The 21,055-nt window shown below is 35.0% G+C and overlaps 1 protein-coding gene across 4 annotated transcripts in view; it reads left to right on the top strand.

Moving 5' to 3' along the window:
* SPATA6 (spermatogenesis associated 6) overlaps positions 1-21,055 on the top strand; it is a 133,551-nt gene that overhangs the window by 50,874 nt on the left and 61,622 nt on the right. For all 4 annotated transcript variants that reach the window (XM_032846647.1, XM_032846648.1, XM_032846649.1 and 1 more), the window contains 3 exons: positions 3,463-3,756; positions 8,852-8,939; positions 19,414-19,454. In XM_032846647.1, the coding sequence (XP_032702538.1) occupies positions 3,463-3,756; positions 8,852-8,939; positions 19,414-19,454 (423 nt within the window). The remainder of the gene's footprint in view (positions 1-3,462; positions 3,757-8,851; positions 8,940-19,413; positions 19,455-21,055) is intronic.

Here is a 21,055-nt window from a genome sequence, read left to right on the forward strand (position 1 = left end):
TTGAAATGCAAACTGAAATGCAGCTGTTAGAGATCTAACAAACTATGCTTGACAAATGCAAAGATGTTACTGACCTGTTTTGAGTTATGTACTGTGTATATTTGTAAATTGTTAACAGTATTTTACCTGAACTCAGATAAAATTTTTTTCTCCTCCTTGGGGTATGTCCTTCTAGTGAGTGGATGGAAAAGTCTTTTTTTTTTTTTTTTGTATGAACTATGGCATATGCACAGAAAAGGACATCCTAAGTGGACAGCTTGGTGGAAAGTCTTTTGTAAATGTAAAATTGTGCCCTCATCAGTAGTCTCATTAGACTTAGGAACTAAAATTTTCCTCTGTAAACTTTTGGGAAGACTCGTTTCTTTATTTAACTTGCTATTTCAGTATTTGTCATTTGTTCTTTACTGAACAGATGTAAGAAAATAAGATAGGTCTTAGCACCAGACAGTGTTTAAGCAAATATGCCTCAGAATCAGATGGATCTGGGTTCAATTTCCTCACAAGACTGCCGTAAAGATTAAATTAGAGAATAGGTGATGTGTCTGGCACATAACATATAATTAATGAATTTGATGGCTGTTACTAAGATTTCTTTTAAAATGATAATTAGGAGAGAAGACAATAGTTAAAATACAAGATAGAAAACATTATCTGGTAGGCACAACAAAGTATACACTTGCACATTAAAATTTTAAATGTTAACAGCCAGAATTTTAATCTTATTTGACCTTATTTAAGAATGTGATAAATCTGCTTTTTAAAAAGTATTAGTTACAATTAAAATTTTAGTGACTACAAAGCAGCATTTTCAGTTTCAAAAATAAGAATGAAACAAGCCATTTTGGTTTTTAGAAGAAGAATGAGTAAAAGAAGCTATAAAAATATTTAAGTTTGCAAATACTTATAAACTTTATTCCTTTTGGCATATTATTTTCAACTGTCACCAGTTGAATGGATTGAAAAATTACATTTTTGTGATTTTCTGAAATTAAACTAGTTTTAATTAAACTAGTTTTCTACTTATTCTTTTTACCTACTAAAGGTAGAATTTAGTATTTATTAGTTCAGTATCAATAGTAGTTGTATTAATTTGTGTGCTGCATCAGGTAGTTTTTGCTGTGTAAAAAGTGACACTAACTTAGTTGCTTAAAACCATTTTTCATAGTTCTGTGGGTTGGTTGGCTGATTCTTTTAGTCTGAACTGACGAGGCCAGGGCTGAATGATCTAGGATGGCTTCATTCATATCTGGTAGTTGGCTGAGTTTTTGGTCTGGGAGGGACTTTGCATTTCTCATAATTTGCTTGATTTTAGCTGGGATGGTGGCTACAAGATTTTCATCATCTAGTAGGCTAATTTTGGCTCATTCCTACGGAAGCAGGGAGGTTTTCAAAAAAAGGAGTAAAAGACAATAGCACTTTTCAAGTCTCTCTTTGTATCCCAAGCTATTATCCTGTTGGCCAAAGGGAGCCATCTTGTTAACAGCATATAACAGCCACTATTTTAAGTTTTCCTGGGCAGTAACAGGATACATTAAGGATCTGGTTGAGTTAGACAGCATGTATCTGTACTACATATGCCACAGTTTAGAACTTCCTCTATAGTATTCAACATTCAAAGATTGTAATGAAGGAAGAAGATGGGGTTAGTTATTTTAGGTTTGGTATAATCAGAGGTAGGTAAGGAGAAACTTCACAGCATTGCTGAAGTGGGTGCTATTGGGTTTATCTGGATCTGGAGGTAAGAGATACTAAAAATATATGAAGGTCTGGGGAAAAAGAGGTCTGCCGGTTGCAGATACAGTGAGAATAAAAGAAGTAGAATGAGGAAAAGTAGTTTTGGTCAGCAAGGGATTTTCAAAGTTTCAAATGCAGTGGATCTGCAAAATGATGAAATCTAAGATGAGGTGGAAAAAAGCAATGAAAGCTGAGAAATAGAAGTCCAAGTCCAAGGTCTTGGAAAGAGTCACTGCTTGAACATTTATTACACTTCAGAAGTCCTTGTGTTTGCTAACATTCCTGCTTCTGTGCCTCAGTGTGATGTCATAGAGATAGATGAAGTGTGATAAGGTAGGAAATTCTGAATTAACTTGTTGAAGTCATTGAGCAAGGTGGGAGAAGGACCGGGAGCATATCAACAGCTGTAGAGGAGAGATGAGGAAAAAATCTGATGCTGCAGGTTGTATGAAATTCATGGACTTATTTTCCAGTTGGGAAAATATATATTTTTCCTGTTTATCTTCTTTTTAAAAATGTTTGACTCTCTTCCCTTTTATATCACATTTATGTTTTAATATTTACTTAGAATAGATACACTTAGTGAGTAGGGAAGGAGGGGTTGAGAAAATAGAGAAGGAGGTAGGAGTGATGGGTTTTTAAAATGATTAAAGTTAGGAAGACAAAGTTTCTCACCTGTCCATTTTCTCTAATATTAGAAATATTATAATTCTAGATAATGAATCAAGAGGTCTTATATTATTTACTTGTAATCCAAATTTTAAGGCACCCATAAGGCAGAGACTAAATAAAATGTTATCCTAATAACGCAAAAAAAAATTTAGAAATGTAACATTTGCTTTTTAAAAATTTTAGACTGCTAACCAGTTTTACTAGTAGAGTACTAGTCATTAAAGTTTAAATGTGTCTTTTATGTCTTTTTATTTTTATAAAAATATGGAACCAGAATTAAGATGATATGACTATTGGTCATTGAATTGTAAAGTTTTAGTTTGGAAGAGATCTTAAAATCCTAACCACCTTATATAATCCAAATAATATATTTCATGAAAATATGTATAAAGCTGTTTTTCAGATGTTCACATTGTATATATGTTTTTAATCATAGCAGTGTAAATGAAACTTACTTTAATAGTTGTCTCCGTAAAGATTTCATAAGCAATGAATTAGCCATGTCTGTTTGTAACATTACTAAAGAGAGCCCTCTTGGGGCACCAGGTGGCTCAGTCAGTTAAGCCTCCGACTCTTGATTTCTTCTGGGATTATGATCTCAGGTGTGTGAGATTGAGCCCCACATTGAGCTCCATGCTCAGCATGGAGTCTGCTTAAGATTCCATCCATCTCCCACTTCCCTCCCCCAACATTCACACACACACACACTCTTAAAAAAACAAACAAACAAAATAAACAAATGATAAACCAATGTTTTTGTTAATTTTTTAGTACACTGGAAACTAATTTTTCTGACCTTGTTTCTTAGATCTTTCAAGTGGTTAAATATTATGCTTTTATTTTCATAAGTACTTGTTAGACTTAAGAATACTATGGACTTTATTAACTACTAGACAAAGAGTTACTTAGCATAGATAAGAAAGACTAATCTAGTTGGGTTTGATAGATTGTATGCGCCTTTAATTTTTAAAGTTTTTTTCTATGTGTAATTTATAGATATACAAATATCCCTACATATATCTTCTGCCCAAGTTAATTTTTATTTTTAATGTTTAGGATAAATTTATTTACCATACGGCTCCAGTTGAAAAATCACACGGCAGACTGCAAACCAGAACATCAAGATCACAAAAGAAAAAATCCAAGTCACCTGAGAGAAATAAATATTGCATAAATGCAAAAAACTACGAACAGCCTACCATTTCTTCAAAATCACACTCTCCATCTCCCTACACAAAAAGACGCATGTGTGAGCTATCTGAAGACACCAGGCGGCGGCTGGCCCATTTAAATCTGGGACCCTATGAATTCAAAAAAGAAACAGATAAACCTCCATTTGTGATTAGACATGTATGTGTTCTCTTAAACATTTCCATTTGAAACCGATCTAATCTGTTCTTTCACTAAAATGTTATTCTGAAACTTCTTTCAAAATCTGGCTTCTATTCATAATTTTCTTTCTTGAACTGTTAGCCTAGCAATCTAAAACGGAAAATTAACTTAGAGTAAAAGAACATTCTTTTGTCAGTCTTTAAACCCGACAGAGATCAAGTTCCATTATGAATACCATGTTAACTCCTATAAGTATTCGTTTCCTTTCTTCCTCTACACTGGACAGTGTAATAACTCTACAAATTGAACTTAGATGTAATTGACATTAGTACTAAAATGGCAGAGTAGGGTTTTAAAAGAGGACCAACTTTTCTTTATGAAAAGGAAGACTCCCCTTTTCTAGCCTTTTTAAAAATTATAATGGAGAGTTAAGTTTTTCTTTGATATTATATCCCTTGTATAAACCTTATATAATGGATCTTTGAAGCAAATCATTATTTGATGAGGATGGGAAGGCCTTTGAAAGTGAAGAGAGTAACTTAGGGTAGTATAGTTCTAATCTTCCCAAACAGAAGACTGCTTTGATATGGTTTAAGCTTAGAGTTTGTGTTCATGTGATAGTCAAGTAGACTTTGGGTAATCTTAAGGGTCTGTAACATTTCAGAATGTTTAATAAGGGACTTCCTTAGAATTTTCATAGTTTCTTGAATTTTTGTAAAGAATTTTTATCCTAAAAGCATTTCTGTAACAAAAGCTTGTAATTTAATAAAATTACATATAATAACAATAATGAATGTTAAGATTTAAGTGCCTACAGAAGTAAAACAACTTTCGGGGTTATCTATAAAGTTATTTCTGACTTTAATGTCTAATTCATTTTTTCTAAATTCTAATATGTAAATGTAAATGTAAAGATGCTTCTTGGGTAGTCTAATGGGGTTTTGAAAATATATCATCAGAAAGTTCAGATTTTTTGTGTGTGATAAATTTTTCTTAATTTTAGATGTAATTATATTAAGCAACATTTCACTCCATTTTTACATTTTGACTATAAATCCTTTATTCTTTTAACCTTAAGTAACAGATTGTTTTCATTGTAAAAAGAAAACTTATAATGGGTACTTTTAAGTGGTAATATTTTATTGAGATTATTGTGATTATGTTTGTCTGTTTTCTATAGAATTGGTTTATAGGTGGTGACCACATTTTTTGTTGTTGTTGTTTGGATGTATCCAGATAAGATTTGCTTGTTTCATGGCAGTTTCAGAAAAGCTTTCATTTTATGATTGCTTGTAGTTGTAAATTAAGTTGAAAAGAAAGGATATATTAAATTCTAATCTGAAGGAATAGTAGCATTTTAATTAAAATGCTTAGTGCAAAATAACCAGTAATAGTGGGAGTTAGCCACAAAAAAAAATTGTTGAGGGAAATAATTGCTCTTCCAATGCTCATTTAAATTACTGTTTTTCACACCAGTGTTCGAAGTGGAATAATTCTAATATTGCTGAGTGTAGGGTTTAATGTTTTCATTGAAGAGATTCCCTTCACAGCTTTCCAATGAACAGAAAAAAAAAATGCATGATTCTAAGCCTACAGTTAGAAAATTGCTTCCATTGGGGTGCCTGGGTGGCTCAGTCTGACTCTTGATTTCGGCTCAGGTAGTGATCTCAGGTTCATGAGATTGAGCCCCACATCAAGCTCTGGGCTTAGTGGGGGATCTGCTTGAGATTCTCTCCCTCTCCCTCTCTCTCTCTCTCTCCAATAAATAAATAAATCTTTAAAAAAAATTGCTTACATTATTATATAGGAAACAGGATTTTTCCAATTGTATTTACATAGAGATGTCTTTTCTTCCCCTGTAGCCATTCATGATTTCAGAAGGACTTAATAAATTGATAAACAGAATTTTAATTTCACGGGCTCTTGGGTGGCTCAGTCGATTAAGTGTCTGACTCTTGATTTTGACTCCGGTTGTGAGCTTGGGCTGGTGAGATGGATCCCCACATCTGGCTCCGAGCTGGGCATGGAGTCTACTTAAGATTATCTCTCTCCCTCTGCCCCTGCCTCCTCCTTCGTATGCACCCTCTCTCTGTCTTTCTTTCTCCCTCCCTTCTCCCTTCCTCCCTCATCTCTCAGAAAATAATAATAATTTCATACATGCATATGTAAAGAGTTAATACTTTTAGGAAAGACATTCTAGTTTTGCATACATTGTGAGAAAAACAGTCTTACCTAGTAAGGAGCAGTTTCAAGAAACCAACTAGCGGGGCTGCCTGGGTGGCTCAGTGGGTTAAGCCTCTGCCTTCAGCTCAGGTCATGATCTCAGGGTCCTGGGATCAAGTCCCACATTAGGCTCTCTGCTAGGCAGGGAGCCTGCTTCCTCCACTCTCTCTCTCTACGTGTGATCTCTCTCTCTGTCAAATAAATAAAATCTTTTAAAAAAAAAAGAAAAAAGAAACCAACTAGCATGCTCTCAAACAAACTGGCACAACTATCCCAGAAAAGTTAAACAGAATTACTTTCTTTTTCCTTGATACAGAATAGGATTTTTTTTTCTATTTGCAGTAAAATATAACATGAAATGTACCACTTCAGCCATTTTAAAGTGTATAATTTCAGTGGCACTAAGTACACGTTGTGTAACTGTCACTGCAGTCTAGTTCCTGAACTTTTTCAATCATCCTAAACAGGAACCCTGCACTCATTAAGCATTTACTCACCATTTCTCCCTTTCTTCAGCCCCTGGCAACCATTAATTTGCTTCCCATATGGATTTTCCTATTCTGCCTTTTCATCTAAGTGGAATTATACAATATGTAGACTTTTCTATCTGGCATTTTTCATTTAGCACAGTGTTTTCGAGTTTCATTCATTTTATAACCTGTATGAGTGCTCTATTTATGGTTGAATAATATTTCATTGCATGGATATATACCACATTTTGTTTATTCATTCATCTGTTGGTGGACATTGGGCTCTTTTCATCTTTTGGTTATATGAATAGTGCTTCCATGAACATTCATACACAAGTTTCCACTTGAGTACCTGTTTTCATGCCTAATTTAATACCTAAGAGTGGAATTGCTGGGCCATGTGGTGTGTCTGTTTTTAACTTGTTGAGGAATTGTCAAACTGTTTTCCACAGTGCCTGTCCCATTTTACCTTCTCTCCAGCCATGTAAGAGGGTTTCACTTTACCTACATTCTCACTAACACTTACTATTCTTTCTGTTTTCTTTTTATTATAGCCATCCTAGGGGGTGTGGATTGGTTTCTCATTGTGGCTTTTTTTTTCTCGTTATGGTTTTGATTTGCATTTCCCTAATAAGTAATGATGTCAAACATCTTTTTATGTGCTGTTAGCCATTTGTATATTTTCTCTGGAGAAATGTCTATTCAAGTTCTTTGTCCACTTTTAATTGTTTTTTTTTTGTGTCTTTTTGATATTTAGTTGCAAGTTTGCTTTAAATATTTAGGATTCTAAATCCTTATCAAGTATGGTTTGTAAATATTTTTTTCTCATTCTATGACTGATCTTTTCACTTTCCTTTTTCGAAAATTTAATTTTTTAAAATTGTGGTAAAATATACACAATATAAAATTTACCATTTTAGGGGTGCCTGGGTGGCTCAGTGGGTTAAAGCCTCTGCCTTCAGCTCAGGTCATGATCTCAGGGTCCTGGGATCAAGCCCCACATCCGGCTCTGTGGGAAGCCTACTTCCCACATCCGGCTCTCTGCTCAGTGGGAAGCCGGCTTCCCTGTCTCTCTCCGCCTGCCTCTCTGCCTACTGGTGATCTCTGTCAAATAAATAAATAAAATCTTATATAAAAAAATTTTACCATTTTAGCCATTTTAGTGTACAGTTCAGTCACAGTATGTACATTCACATCATAAAGTATATCTCTCACTACGATTTTGATTTGTAGTTCCCTAATGATTAGTGATACTGAAAATTTTTCTTGTGCTTATTGGTCATTTGTATATCTTTTGGAGAAATATGTATTTAAGTTCTTTGCCCACTTTTGAGAAGTTTTTTTCAGGGTTGTAGAAGCTTCTTTATATATTCTGGATATTAATGCCTTATAGATAATTATTTGCAAATATATATTTTTATTAAATGGTTTGTGTTTCACTCTCTTAATAGTGTCCTTTAAGGGGTGGCTCAGTGGGTTAAGCCTCTGCCTTCGGCTCAGGCCATGATCTCAGGGTCCTGGGATCGAGCCCCGCATCTGGCTCTCTGCTCAGCAGGGAGCCTGCTTCCTCCTCTCTCTCTGCCTGCCTCTCTGTCTACTTGTGATCTCTCTCTCTCTCTCTGTCAAATAAATAAATAAAAATCTTTAAAAAAATAGTATCCTTTTATGGATGAAGTTTTTAATGTTGATGAATAGAGCTATCTTTTTTACACTTTATATCACTCTTTTTTCTTTCTCATTAGAAAACGTGCTTGACTGCAATAATCTGTGAGCTATAAAGCACTGAGCATGCTGGGCTCTAGACACAGCTAAGTAAAGACACTGTTTGAATTCAACATCTGTCTTGAGTAGCAAATGGCTAAACTTGCTTTTTAAATATGGCAAAAGATTCCTCTTTTTATAGCTTTATAATGGAAGGCCAAGTAGGCAATGGGGTAATGGACATTTCAACTATAAATTTGTTAATTTTAAAATAGACTCAAATTTATAATTAAAAATTTCTGGTGTTTAATTTCAATTTTATTTAAACATGAATAGCTGGGGCTTCTGGGTGGCTCAGTGGGTTAAAGCCCCTGCCTTCAGCTCAGGTCATGATCTCAGGGTCCTGGGATCAAACCCCATATCGGGCTCTCTGCTCAGCAGGGATCCTGCTTCCCCCTCTCTCTCTGCCTGCCTCTCTGCCTACTTATGATCCCTGTCTGTCAAATAAATAAATAAAATCTTTAAAAAAATAAAATAAAAAAATAAACATGAACAGCAAAATATTCAACTAAGCTTTGGCTTCAGAACATGCCTGAATCACACAGGCACTATCCTGTTAACCTGATGACCACAGTCTATGTGCTTGAGTTGATTTTCTGGTGCCATGAGACTGTAAGAGCATTTAGGTTCTTTTTGACTTTCAATCCTTTTTCTTCTAGGTCGACCCCCCAAGTCCCAGGGCTGATGCTTTATTTGGATCTTCTGGCAGAGACTGTGAAAGAGATGGATGGTCCAGGATGCACAACGGTAAGTTACAGTTTGTCTCTCTTCATTGCTTTAGTTGCCTTGGCTACAGTCAAGCCTTTCACTTGCATCAATGAATAGAAATAGATTCTTTGCTGTGTTTTTGGATAATAAGGCATAGTGCTACTTTTTTCAACTTGTGGGACACCCAGATAGGTACTGTCTAAAAATAATAGAATTTCTGTGCTGCTATAAACTTATCTCCCTCTTTGAGATTCAAATTACATATTAAAGACTGATAACCTCTTAGTGAAGGAAAAGAAAGACCTGTTTGCTTTGCACAACAATTTCTACGTTTATTTTACTATGGAACCATGTTCCTACCTTAACATATACTCCTTAGTTTGTGGAAAAGGCTTTGGGAAACACCATAGTAAAGAAGAGTTCAAGGTTATGGGTTTAGGACATACATTTACACATATATTTAAATACTTGCTCTGTCACTTACTCATAAATTGGGCATTTTTGAACAAATCATTTTAACAACTTTGATAATCAGTATATTACAGAATGAAGATAACATGGTATATATGACCGTGTAAAATGCCTTAGCACACAGGCCTTAATATCCACTGTCATTATAATAACGCTTACATTTCTGAAAAGATAATGTCTTTTAAGTTTAGTTTATATATAGGAATCTTTTTTTTATCATAGGCCCTGGTTCTAATGGTTAGAGAAGTTATTTCTTAAATTCAATCTGAATATGACTTTTATGAAGAAGATGAAATAGTATTATGTGATTAGGGATATTTGAGTGTTAATATCTAGAATCATTGGTTGGTCAGTTCAGCAAGCCTTCCTGAGCAGCCTTTAAGTTAATTCACTACACATTGATAAAGGCATAGAAGAAGGAAGAGAGACAGTGAAAAAAACATGATCATAAGATGTCGTGAGCTCCCATCTCTCTTCATTTCTAAACTGTAGTGTAGAATCTCTCTTTTTCTTAAATGGGGAAATGAAACATTTTTCTCTGAGAACATGCAGAGTTTGTGCTCATTTATTTTGCTGTTTTAGCATTAGCAGGGAGATAGATGTGGTAGTCAATAAGTCTTTAATAACCACCATAGCAGATTATATGAAATTAGGAACGGATGTTATACTCTGTTTCCGCTTTTGGAAGAAATGTATGGACATGGAAAAAAAGGTTTAAGAACAAGAAAATAAAAAATAACTTCAATATAGATATTCCTTTGGAAGATGTTTTTGGAATGCACTGAAGCATCTGATTTCTCTTGATAATTATTAGGTACTTGCCAGCAGAACTGTTAGAGTTTCTAGTAACTTTTGATTGCCACAGTCAGCTACCTATATAGAGGTACGATCAGAGAGGTTAATAGTGGGGTCTGCTTTTTTTTTTTAACTTTTTATTTAGACATAATTTCAGACTTATAGAAAAGTTGAAACAGTGTAAAGAATCCCTATATACCTTTCAGAATCCACAAATACTATATTTGCTTTTCCCTCTTCCTCTCTGTCTCCTCCCCACCACAACCCTGCCTCCGTCTCTGTGTGTCTATATAAATAAAGTTTTTTTTTTGTTGTTGTTTTGGTTTGGTTTTTTGACAAGGACATTGCTATGGACAGAATTGTGTCCCTCCAAAATTTTTATGTTGAAGCTCTAACCTGAAATGTGGTAGTATTTGGAAACTGGGCCTTTGGAAGATAAATAGGTTTAGGTAAGGTTCAGAAGGTGGAGCTTTCATGATAGCATCAGGGCCCTTATAAGAAGAGAAACCAGAGATCTTGCTTTCTCTCTCTGCCTCATGAGGACACAAGCGGAAGGTAGTCATCTTCAAGCCAGAACTAGAGCTATCCCCAGAACCTGACTACATTGGCACCTGGATTTCAGACTTCTAACCTCCAGAACCGTTGTATAGGCCCCCCCAGTCTATATGTTATTTTGTTATGGCAGCATGAGGAGAATAATGCAGATATTATGTGATATAATTATAAAAAGCAGACAATTGACAATGACTTGATAATAATAACTAATCTATAAACTTAACTCAGATTTTGCTCCTTGTCCTCATAATATCTTTATAACAAAAGAAATTCCACATCATGCATGGGCTTCAGTTAACATGTATCTTTAGTGTAGTTTTGTTTTGTTTTTTTTCAGCGAACACATTTCAGCAGTTTAACTTTATAACAATTAACAATAAACCTGTTACATTTTTTTTAGACAATGCCAGCATTTGGGTTTTTTTTTCTTTTTCATTTGATTTGATTTGATTTATTTTCTGTGTTCCAGAATTCATTGTTTATGTACCACACCCAGTGCTCCATGCAGTATATGCCCTCCCTAATACCCACCACCAGCCTCACCCAACCTACCACCCACCTTCCCTCCAAACCCTAGGTTTGTTTCTTAGAGTCCACAGTCTCTCATGGTTCGTCTCCCCCTCCAATTTCCCCCAACTCACTTCTCCTCTCTATCTCTCAATGTCCTCCATGTTATTCCTTATGCTCCATAAGTAAGTGAAACCATATGATAATTGACACTCTCTGCTTGACATATTTCACTCAGCATAACCTCTTCCAGTCCTGTACATGTTGATACAAAAGTTGGGTATTCATCCCTTCTGATGGAGGCATAATACTCCATTGTATACATGGACCATATCTTCTTTATCTATTCATCTGTTGAAGGGAATCTTGGTTCTTTCCACAGTTTGGCAACTGTGGCCATTGCTGCTATGAACATTGGGGTACATATGGTCCTTCTTTTCACTACATCTGTGTCTTTGGGATAAATACCCAATAGTGCAATTGCAGGGTCATAGGATAGCTCTATTTTTAATTTCTTGAGGAATCTCCACACTGTTCTCCAAAGTGGCTGCCCCAACTTACATTCCCACCAACATTGTAGGAGGGTTCTCCTTTCTCCACATCCTCTCCAACACTTGTTGTTTACTCTCTTGTTAATTTTGACTATTCTAACTGGTGTAAAGTGGTATCTCAATGTGGTTTTGATTTGAATCTCCCTGATGGCTAGTGATGATGAACATTTTTTCATGTGTCTATTAACCATTTGTATGTCTTTTTGGAGAAATGTCTGTTCATGTCTTCTGCCCATTTTTTGACATGATTATCTGTCTTGTGTGTGTTGAGTTTGAGCAGTTCTTCATAGACCTTGGATGGCAGCCCTTTGTCTATAGTGTCATTTGTGAATCTCTTCTCCCATTCCGTGGGTTGCCTCTTTGTTTCGTTGACTGTTTCCTTTGCTGTACAGAAGGTTTTGATCTCGATGAAGTCCTAAAAGTTCATTTTCGCTTTTGTTTCCTTTGCCTTTGGAGACATATCTTGAAAGAAGTTGCTGTGGCTGACGTCAAAGAGATTACTGCCTATTTTCTCCTCTAGGATTCTGATGGATTCCTGCCTCATGTTGAGGTCTTTTATCCATTTTGAGTTTATCTTTGTGTATGGTGTAAGAGAGTGGTCGAGTTTCATTCTTCTACACATAGCTGTCCAATTTTTCCAGCACCATTTATTGAAGAGACTGTCCTTTTTCCACTGTAGGTTTTTTCCTGCTTTGTCAAAGATTATTTGACCCATAGAGTTGAGGGTCCATATTTGGGCTCTTTACTCTGTTTCACTGGTCTTTGTGTCTGTTTCTATGCTAGTACCATGCTGTCTTGGTGATCACAGCTTCGTAGTAAAGCTTGAAATACGGCAATATGGTGCCCCCAGTTTTGTTTTTCTTTTTCAACATTTCCTTAGCAATTCAGGGTCTCTTCTGGTTCCATACGAATTTTAGGTTTGTTTGTTCCAGCTCTTTGAAAAATGCCAGTGGAATTTTGGTTCAGGATGGCATTGAAAGTATAGATTGCTTTAGGCAGTATAGACATTTTTTAAAATTTATTTATTTTTTATTTCTTTTCAGCATAACAGTATTCATTGTTTTTGCACCACAATGTTTATTCTTCTGATCCATGAGCATGGGATGGTCTTCCATCTTTTTGTGTTTTCTTCAATTTCTTTCATAAGTGTTCTGTAGTTCCTCAAGTTAAAGGTAAAGGATCTGTACTTGAGGAACTATAGAACACTTTAGATTTTTTTTTAAATGGATCAGTTCCCTAATCTTTCTTTGTGTTTGACACTGATGATTTTGAAGAGCATAGGCCAGTTATTCGGTTGAGTGTCCCTCAATTTGGGTTTGCTTGATTTTCCCTCATGATTTAATTTATTCATTTCCCCCCCAGAATACAACAGATGTGATGTGTTACTCTTAGTGCAACATGTCAGAAAGCATGTGATACTTCTTTGTTACTGGTGATACTCATTTGCTCATTAATTAAGATAGGGTCTGCTAGGTTTCTGCATCATAAAGGTGATATCTCTTTCCTTTGTAATTAATGGGGAGATATTTTAAGACTATTATATCCTGTCACCTCGACTTTGACTCCTTTAGCATACATTGATGATTCTTGCTTAAAACAATTTATTGCTGTAAAGTTTGCCAAATAGTGATTTTTAAAATTCCCTTATTCTTTGTACATTTATTACTTGCCCTTCTGCTGCACAAGAGTTTTTCATCTCATTTCTCTACTTTTAATGTCCCTATCTTTTGACTGCCTTTTTTTTCCCTGTCTAGCAATTGGGTGGTTGTGCTTTGGGGTCTCATCAGCTATTAAAATGCATATGGGAGTTTCTTATGATAGAGTGAATTTTTAGTAGTGACTTTAATGGAAATTCTTAAACCTTTTCTTGCCAAATTCTCCTACCTAAAAATTAAGTTTTTATAGGATACCATTTCACCACCACTGATTATTTTAGTTATCATAATAATCGCATGAGGATGAATTTAACTATATTTGATCAGGAAAAATGACAGAGGCCTAGACAGTTTAAGTGGCTTGTTGGAGAGTTCCAGAACAGCCCTGGTTGGTCTGGGGTCCAGGGTTTCTTGCCCCAACTTCCTTCCTCCCACCACTCCTCCCACTTTCTCTTTTTCCACTTGCATGTATTTTTTTTTTAAGATAAGTTTTTCAAGCACGTTTTCTTTATCTGGAATTTCCATAGTATATAATTCTAATTGTAATTTGTGCAGTCCTTTTGAAGAGATCCAGCATGTCTTGTGTTACAAGAATGTTTATAAGCTTTATCCGACCATTGGTGTTTTTGAGGAGGAAATTGAGGGCATCATCCGGCCCCTTTTTTATTTGCTTAGAATATGAAAAGATGTTAGATTCTGTCTCCTCTTTGAAGGAATATTCTCTTATTCTCTTCATTTTGAAGATTTTTTTATGAGTTTCATTTCTACCTAAGATTGTAATCTTTTTATGAGCTTCAACTAACCTCTTTGTTTGGTGGTTATTGTTTGTAAAGTAAAATAAATTGGAAATTATATTCCGAAAGCGAGTATGTCATTACTGGAATAGAGGATAATAAATGGTAACATTTTACTATTCTGAGTAAAATAGCAAATAGTCATTATATATATATATAATGACTATTTGCTATATATATAGCATATATATTTACATATATATGTAAATATATATAAATATGTAAATATATGTAAATATGTAAATATATATATGCTATATATATATTTACTAGCAAGATATCTTATTTGTTTCAGCTTTTATTTAAATGTGTGCCTCATCTCATAGAGCAGTGGGCAGCTAAGTTGTGTCATTTTAGGTATCCCTTTTTTAGTTTCTTCATTTTCTATTATTAAACATTTTTATCAACTTTAGTAAGCTATAATGTATATATCATAAAATTCACATATTCTGAGTACACAACTGAATGATTTTAAATAAATTTGCACAGTTATAAAATCCCCACAATCCATTCTAAGAATATTTTTATCATCCAAAGGAGTTTTCTCATACCCATTTGCAATAAATCTATATTCTCACCTTGAGTCTCTGGGTTGTTTCCACTTTTGGCCATTATGAATGATGCTACTTTGAGCATTTGCATTGAAGTCTTTGCATAGATATATGTCTTTATTTATTTATTTTTTGGATACCTGGGAATGGAATTGCCAGTTCATATGGTAAATCTGTGTTTAACTTTTTAAAAAATTGCCAGTTGTTTTCCAACATGGCTCTGCCATTTTACATTCCCACCAGCAGTGTATGATGGTCTAGTTTCTCCACATCTTCAACAACACTTGTTATTATTGCCTTTTTTTAAACCATTCTAGTGGATAGGCAGTCCTGTCTCACTGAACCTTTAATTTACATTTGACTAAGGGCATTGAATGTTTTTTCATGTGCTTATTAGACATTAGTTTATCTTTTCATGATCATCATTCTTCAGCCACTGATAAGTTTGCTGTTTGCTAAACTTCACACAAAAATGGGGAAAGTCTTGAGTCTTTTGCTGATGAGATTTCAGAAAGCAATAGAAATAAGAAAGATGAAAACATCAGAGGTCAGAGTAACCAGTTTCTGGTGAAGGTATCAAAAGTGATCAAGAGACAGAAAACACGTGTTATATGTCTTTCCTTTTTAGAAAGTGGGATCCCCTAAGAGATATTAAACCCTGGTTCTGTTTCATAAAGCTGGGCATCTTAGCTTTGCTTCCAGTTACAGGGACTGGCATATAACAAATGCATGGCTGTGTGCTCCACGAAGATTCACAGGAGAGCAGAGGCCAACCTTAGGATGTTATGTGGGCATTAAAATAGTAAAAGGATAATTGCTGATAAAGGACTCCAGGAGCATACTCTTTGAAGGTTTGTAGGTACACACATTCATCAGTAGGGATGTTTTGCAATAGTAGTAGCACTCACTACCAGAATGGGGTTCAATTCCTTGAAATCATGAAAAAAAAGAAGATAATAGTACCCTTCCAGGTGGAATACTATAGAGGTTGCCAGAATATGGATTGATTCTTAGGGAACACATATTGGCTGTAATCATCAGAATGGGGCTCAAGAATTACTTTGATAGAAAGGATGAGCTAATACAGGGATGCTAAGTTTTAGATTAAAGTTTCTTAAGCCCTTCTTGGTTAAAGTCAGGACTGGTCCTTTAGGACTGAGTCATATTTGAGCCTGTTGGGTGAGGGTCCACTGTGGAGAGAGGAAGGATGCAAAGGCTCTAAGTTATCAGAATACTCCCAGCAGAAATGGTGACCTTTGTACAAAGTGGATCTTAGTTTCTATATTAGATGGTTGCTATGGAAATATTTTGATGACTGATTACCACATTTGTTGTTTTTTTTTAAAGATTTTATTTATTTATTTGACACACAGAGAGAGATCACCACTAGGCAGAAAGGCAGGCAGAGAGAGAGACGGGGAAGCAGGCTCCCTGCCGAGCAGAGAGCCCGATGTGGGGCTCAATCCCAGGACCCTGGGATCATGATCTGAACCGAAGGAAGAGGCTTTAACCCACTGAGCCACCCAGGCACCCCACCACATTTGTTTTTAACCCATACAGTTAGTCGCTACTTGATACCTGACTAATCTGATTATATCACATCCATTTTGTTAACAAATCCAGAATGTGATGTCATTTTTGAGACTAAAGGCACTTCGATTCTCTTGTGTGAAATAATCAAAGACCTTAGTTCCATTACTTTTGGGCAATAGAGGAGGTCAGCTTCCTGAAATGTAAAGCAGAAATACCTACTCATCTAATGTGTTCTACCAGTCTGCTCACGCTGCCACAGCAAAATAACATAGACAGGGGACTTAAACAGGAGATGTTTATTTTTCTCACAATTCTAGAGGCTAGGAAGCCCCAAATCGAGGTGCTAGCAAAGTAGGTTTCATTCTGAGATCTCCTCTCTTGAGTTGTAGAAAGCTGCCATCTCACTGTATGCTCACATGACCTCATATTTGTGTACACAGTTTTAGAGAGGGAGAGTGTGTGAGCACATATTCATGTGCAAGCTGTCTGCTGTCTTTTCTTAGAAAGATGCTCTTTCCATCATGAGGGTTCTACCTGCATGACCTCATCTAATCCTGATTACTACTCAAACATCCCATCACTTTGGGGGTTAGGACTTCAACATGGGAATTTTGGGAGGAGACCAACATTCAATTCGTAACACCTATTCTATTTCATGAGGTTATTAGAGAACCAGGTAATAGTTAACATTTATTGAATGTGTTTTCTGCTGGCCTTGATTCTAAGTACTAATATTCATTGGTTAATTACAATAATCAAGAATTTTATGGGCGCCTGGGTGGCTCAGTGGGTTAAAGCCTCTGCCTTCAGCTCAGGTCATGATCTCAGGGTCCTGGGATCTAGTCCCACATTGGGCTCTCTGCTCGGCGGGGAGCCTGCTTCCCTTTCTCTTTGCCTGCCTCTGCCTATTTGTGATCTCTCTCTCTGTGTCAAATAAATAAATAAAATCCTTAAGAAAAAAAAAAAAGAATTTTAGATACTATTATTTATCTCCATTTTACAGATCAAGAAACATGAGGTTTAAAGAAGTAAAGTCAAAGGTGATCAAGGTCACAAACACATAAATACATGCACAGTCTGAATTAGCTCTAATTTTTCTTCATATTTCTCTTAAGTGTGGCCCATCCATTAATGCTCAGGTTAGCTTTCTCCTCCTTAGGAAGTTTTCTCTGATTGCCTTCAACCTTGAGAGATTAATCTCTGATATGACTTTTTTAAATAGCATTAATTGCCTGTACCATTCTCGCTTAGCCTCTTCTTTTATGCTGCTGTTATTCAACTTTGTGTAACTTAACCAAGGTAAATTACAAGCATTTCACAAGCATGGGCCATAACTTTTATCTCCTTTATCTCCTGCTTTTAGAATACAGTTAGTGAGGTTAGTGGGTAATTATCGGTAAGGGTGATGAAATGCAAGCGTCGGGAACCTCAGTAACAGCTGGATCTCTAAAAATAAAAGAAAATTATAAATCTGTCTCTGTTAGGGTAGATTTATAAATGGTTTGTGGAAAGCAGAAGACATACTGGAGTTTTAATATACTGATACTTTTAATATTACATTAGCTGCCAGAAAGGATATATACCAAGTACAGAAATTATTACCTTAATTTTCAAAGTTAGCACGTGTGGAGAATTAGGTTCCTTATGTCCATATCATTCTTTTATTTCTGCTGCTGTGGCCAGCTATACATTATTAGACTTTATGGAAGAGAAGTTGAGCTGGGATTTATTTTTATTTTTAATTTTGAAAAGCACTTGAAATAAGTTGAGTCTTACTGACTTAAAGGGTAAAGTTGACCTTGAGTGCAAGACAATGTTTCAGCTAGTCACTGTAATGGTTCAAGACACTTGATAAACAAGATCTTGTGCCTTAAAAGAAAGCTAATTAATTGACTGACAATTGACTCTCCTAGGTCTCTCTATATATAGTCATTTCTTTTTTTTTAATAAGGTGGTTTGGTAAAATAAAATATAGAATGTTAGAATGCTTTTGACTAGAATGTATAAGGAAGTAGAATTGCAAATTATGGTTCTGATTTGCTTGAATGTCAGTATACAGAGATTATAATACTTAAGTGTTGACTCCTTTAAGTAATGAGGAAAACCCAAAACCTGCATCTGCAATATAGTGGTCTTTATCCCAGGAGAGATTAGAATAGTTTTATGATCCACTTTGTTACGGATACTGTGCTAGGAACTTTCATAAGCGGTATAATTTAATCATTACTATGACTCTCCGAGGCAAAGTAGGCATTGTCTTCATACTTTTAAAATGAGGAATGAAACACGGATTACTTATATAACTTGACCAAAGTAATATATTTGATAAGTGGTGGAATCAGAAATTGCATTTAGGCTTGTTTGACTTAGAACGTGAGAGTAATGATGTTGATGATGAAGTTAGTTTATTTTATTTATTTTATTTTATTTATTTTATTGCCTCACATGTAATACTTGATATAGTATTTAAAACAATTTATGAAAGAAATACATGAGACAGATGAGGAATATGAGACTTAGAAAGACTAAATAATGAGTTCAAGGTTATACAGGAGGTGCTAGTGACTGAACTGTAGTACGGATGTATTTGTCACAAGGTCTGTACACCTATGCTACCACACTCTAAAGCTGGTCCTCTTGCCGTTATACTCACTTGACTCTAGTGTGGACTCCCAAGAATGGGAACACTTGCAGTTTGGCAATACCTATCAAATATATATATACAAATTATATTTCATCATAAACTGGTTTATCTACTAAAGATTATCCGTTCCATGTAGGTGAATTGATTTAGCAACAAAAAATTATTCTGGTCTATATTCTGATATCTCCACCTCCAATGAAAATAGTATTTGTGTAATCACCTAATTACTGAAGAATGGATACAGATTTTAGCTTACCGTGCATCATCTTTACTCATATGGCATTATTGAAGGATTTTAAGATACTTTTGAATACTGCTGTATGAAATTATAATCATAGAAATCAAAGAAATTATAAACAAACATAGAAATCATAGCAAAAATCAAATATGAAACCAAATTTTCTTCTTTTTGATATGAAATATCTATAATTTAATTCTCTTATACATCCTTTTTCAGATCATGCTCATCTTGGCTGCTACCGACCCAAGGATTATAAGGTATGTAAGTATAAATCACAGAATGATAACTTTCCTGGCTTTCACATAAAAGCCATAATGCACATAAATGTACATTTCTTATACATATGGTCAGAGATTATTGTAATCATTTAGTCAAGAAAATGGACAAACAATATTGTATCATAGAATATCATTATTTTGGCTACAATGTCAAGTGATAGAGCAGACTTTTCATTGAATGTCTTTGTACAACAATTTGTGGCTTTTGATTATTCATTTAGATCAATTACTTATTGAATGTGTTTGTGTATGTGTGTGTGAGAGAGAGACATAGACCAGAGAAATTGGTTGTTATTTTTAGTAATAAGTTGCACAGTACTATTTCTCAACTTCATTTATAGACCATCCTTACAATTTTTAGAATATCTGCATGTAATTTGTGCTGTTTTCTTTAAATTCACTTTTTATTTACCTCACTACTATAAATGAAAAATCAATATCTTATGCTTTAAATGGATGATTGCTCTAAAGGATACAGTGAAAACAAAACAATGTTACAAAGTTCTGGCTAGATAAAGGTTGTTTTCCAAAAGCTCTGAGGCATGTTCTCTATTTCTTAAAATGAGATAAGCAACGATAGAGAGGTGTAGGAAACATACCAATAGCTAACTGAAGGTTTCTGACTGAAAGAGAATTGAAAAGATAATACCTGTTTTCTTTTGTAATTCAGTGTTATTTAGTGTATATCCATGTGCCATGTAAAATAATCCTGTGTATCATCTAAAATCACTTTGGGTACCATATTAAATTATCTGCCATACCACTAATAGTTTGTGTCCTCCATTTTGATAAGTATCATCTCAGAGTTTGTCTTTTCTGTTCCTAAGTGAAAGCTCTTTGATAAGGTGTGTCAGTGTATTTGAGAAAACAAAACAAAAACAAAATCATAGCTTTCCTTATAATACCTTTGCTTATTTACTTGAAGACAATCTATTCTGTGTTTACTAGCACTGAACAGCATAGTTTGAGTATTTTGCCATGCTTTTGGGCATGATAAAGGAAATATGGAACAGTTAAGTAATGAATCAAGGCACTGTATGACTAAGAACTCAAATCTAACAGAGTATCAGAATCATCTAGGTGGAACTTTTTAAAAATTCATTCCAGGTACTAAATTGAAATTGTTGAGAAAGGAGACTAGAATTTTTTAATTTTTAAAACATTTCCAGGTGATTCTGATGCAGCTCTCTTGCCATCTATCCAAGGATTGGTGTTTGAGAACCACTTGCATAGACTATGAGTATAGCATTGGTATTAGTGGAACTGTTTCTTGCATAGTGTGTATATGGCTATGCCCTTGTTTAAGGCTGATGCTGCAAGAGTGTGTGCTTGGCATAATTCACCTGGTGCAGATCTGTCCTATTATGTGGAATGTATTACACACACACACACACACACACACACACACACACATGTACATGCACACTGGTGTGTGTAATATATATGCATGTGTACACACATAGGTCAAAAAGCATAATATTCCTTATCTTGCAGGGTAGCCACCCTCGTTTGGTCTACCTAAAGGATAAGCCTGTCTTTATACATTTCCTTCAAGTTATGCTTCATGATTTTTATAATCA

The sequence above is a fragment of the Lontra canadensis genome, unplaced genomic scaffold, assembly GCF_010015895.1.
Source record: "Lontra canadensis isolate GAN:19392208 unplaced genomic scaffold, GSC_riverotter_1.0 scaffold179, whole genome shotgun sequence".
Classification (NCBI taxonomy): Eukaryota; Metazoa; Chordata; class Mammalia; order Carnivora; family Mustelidae; genus Lontra; species Lontra canadensis.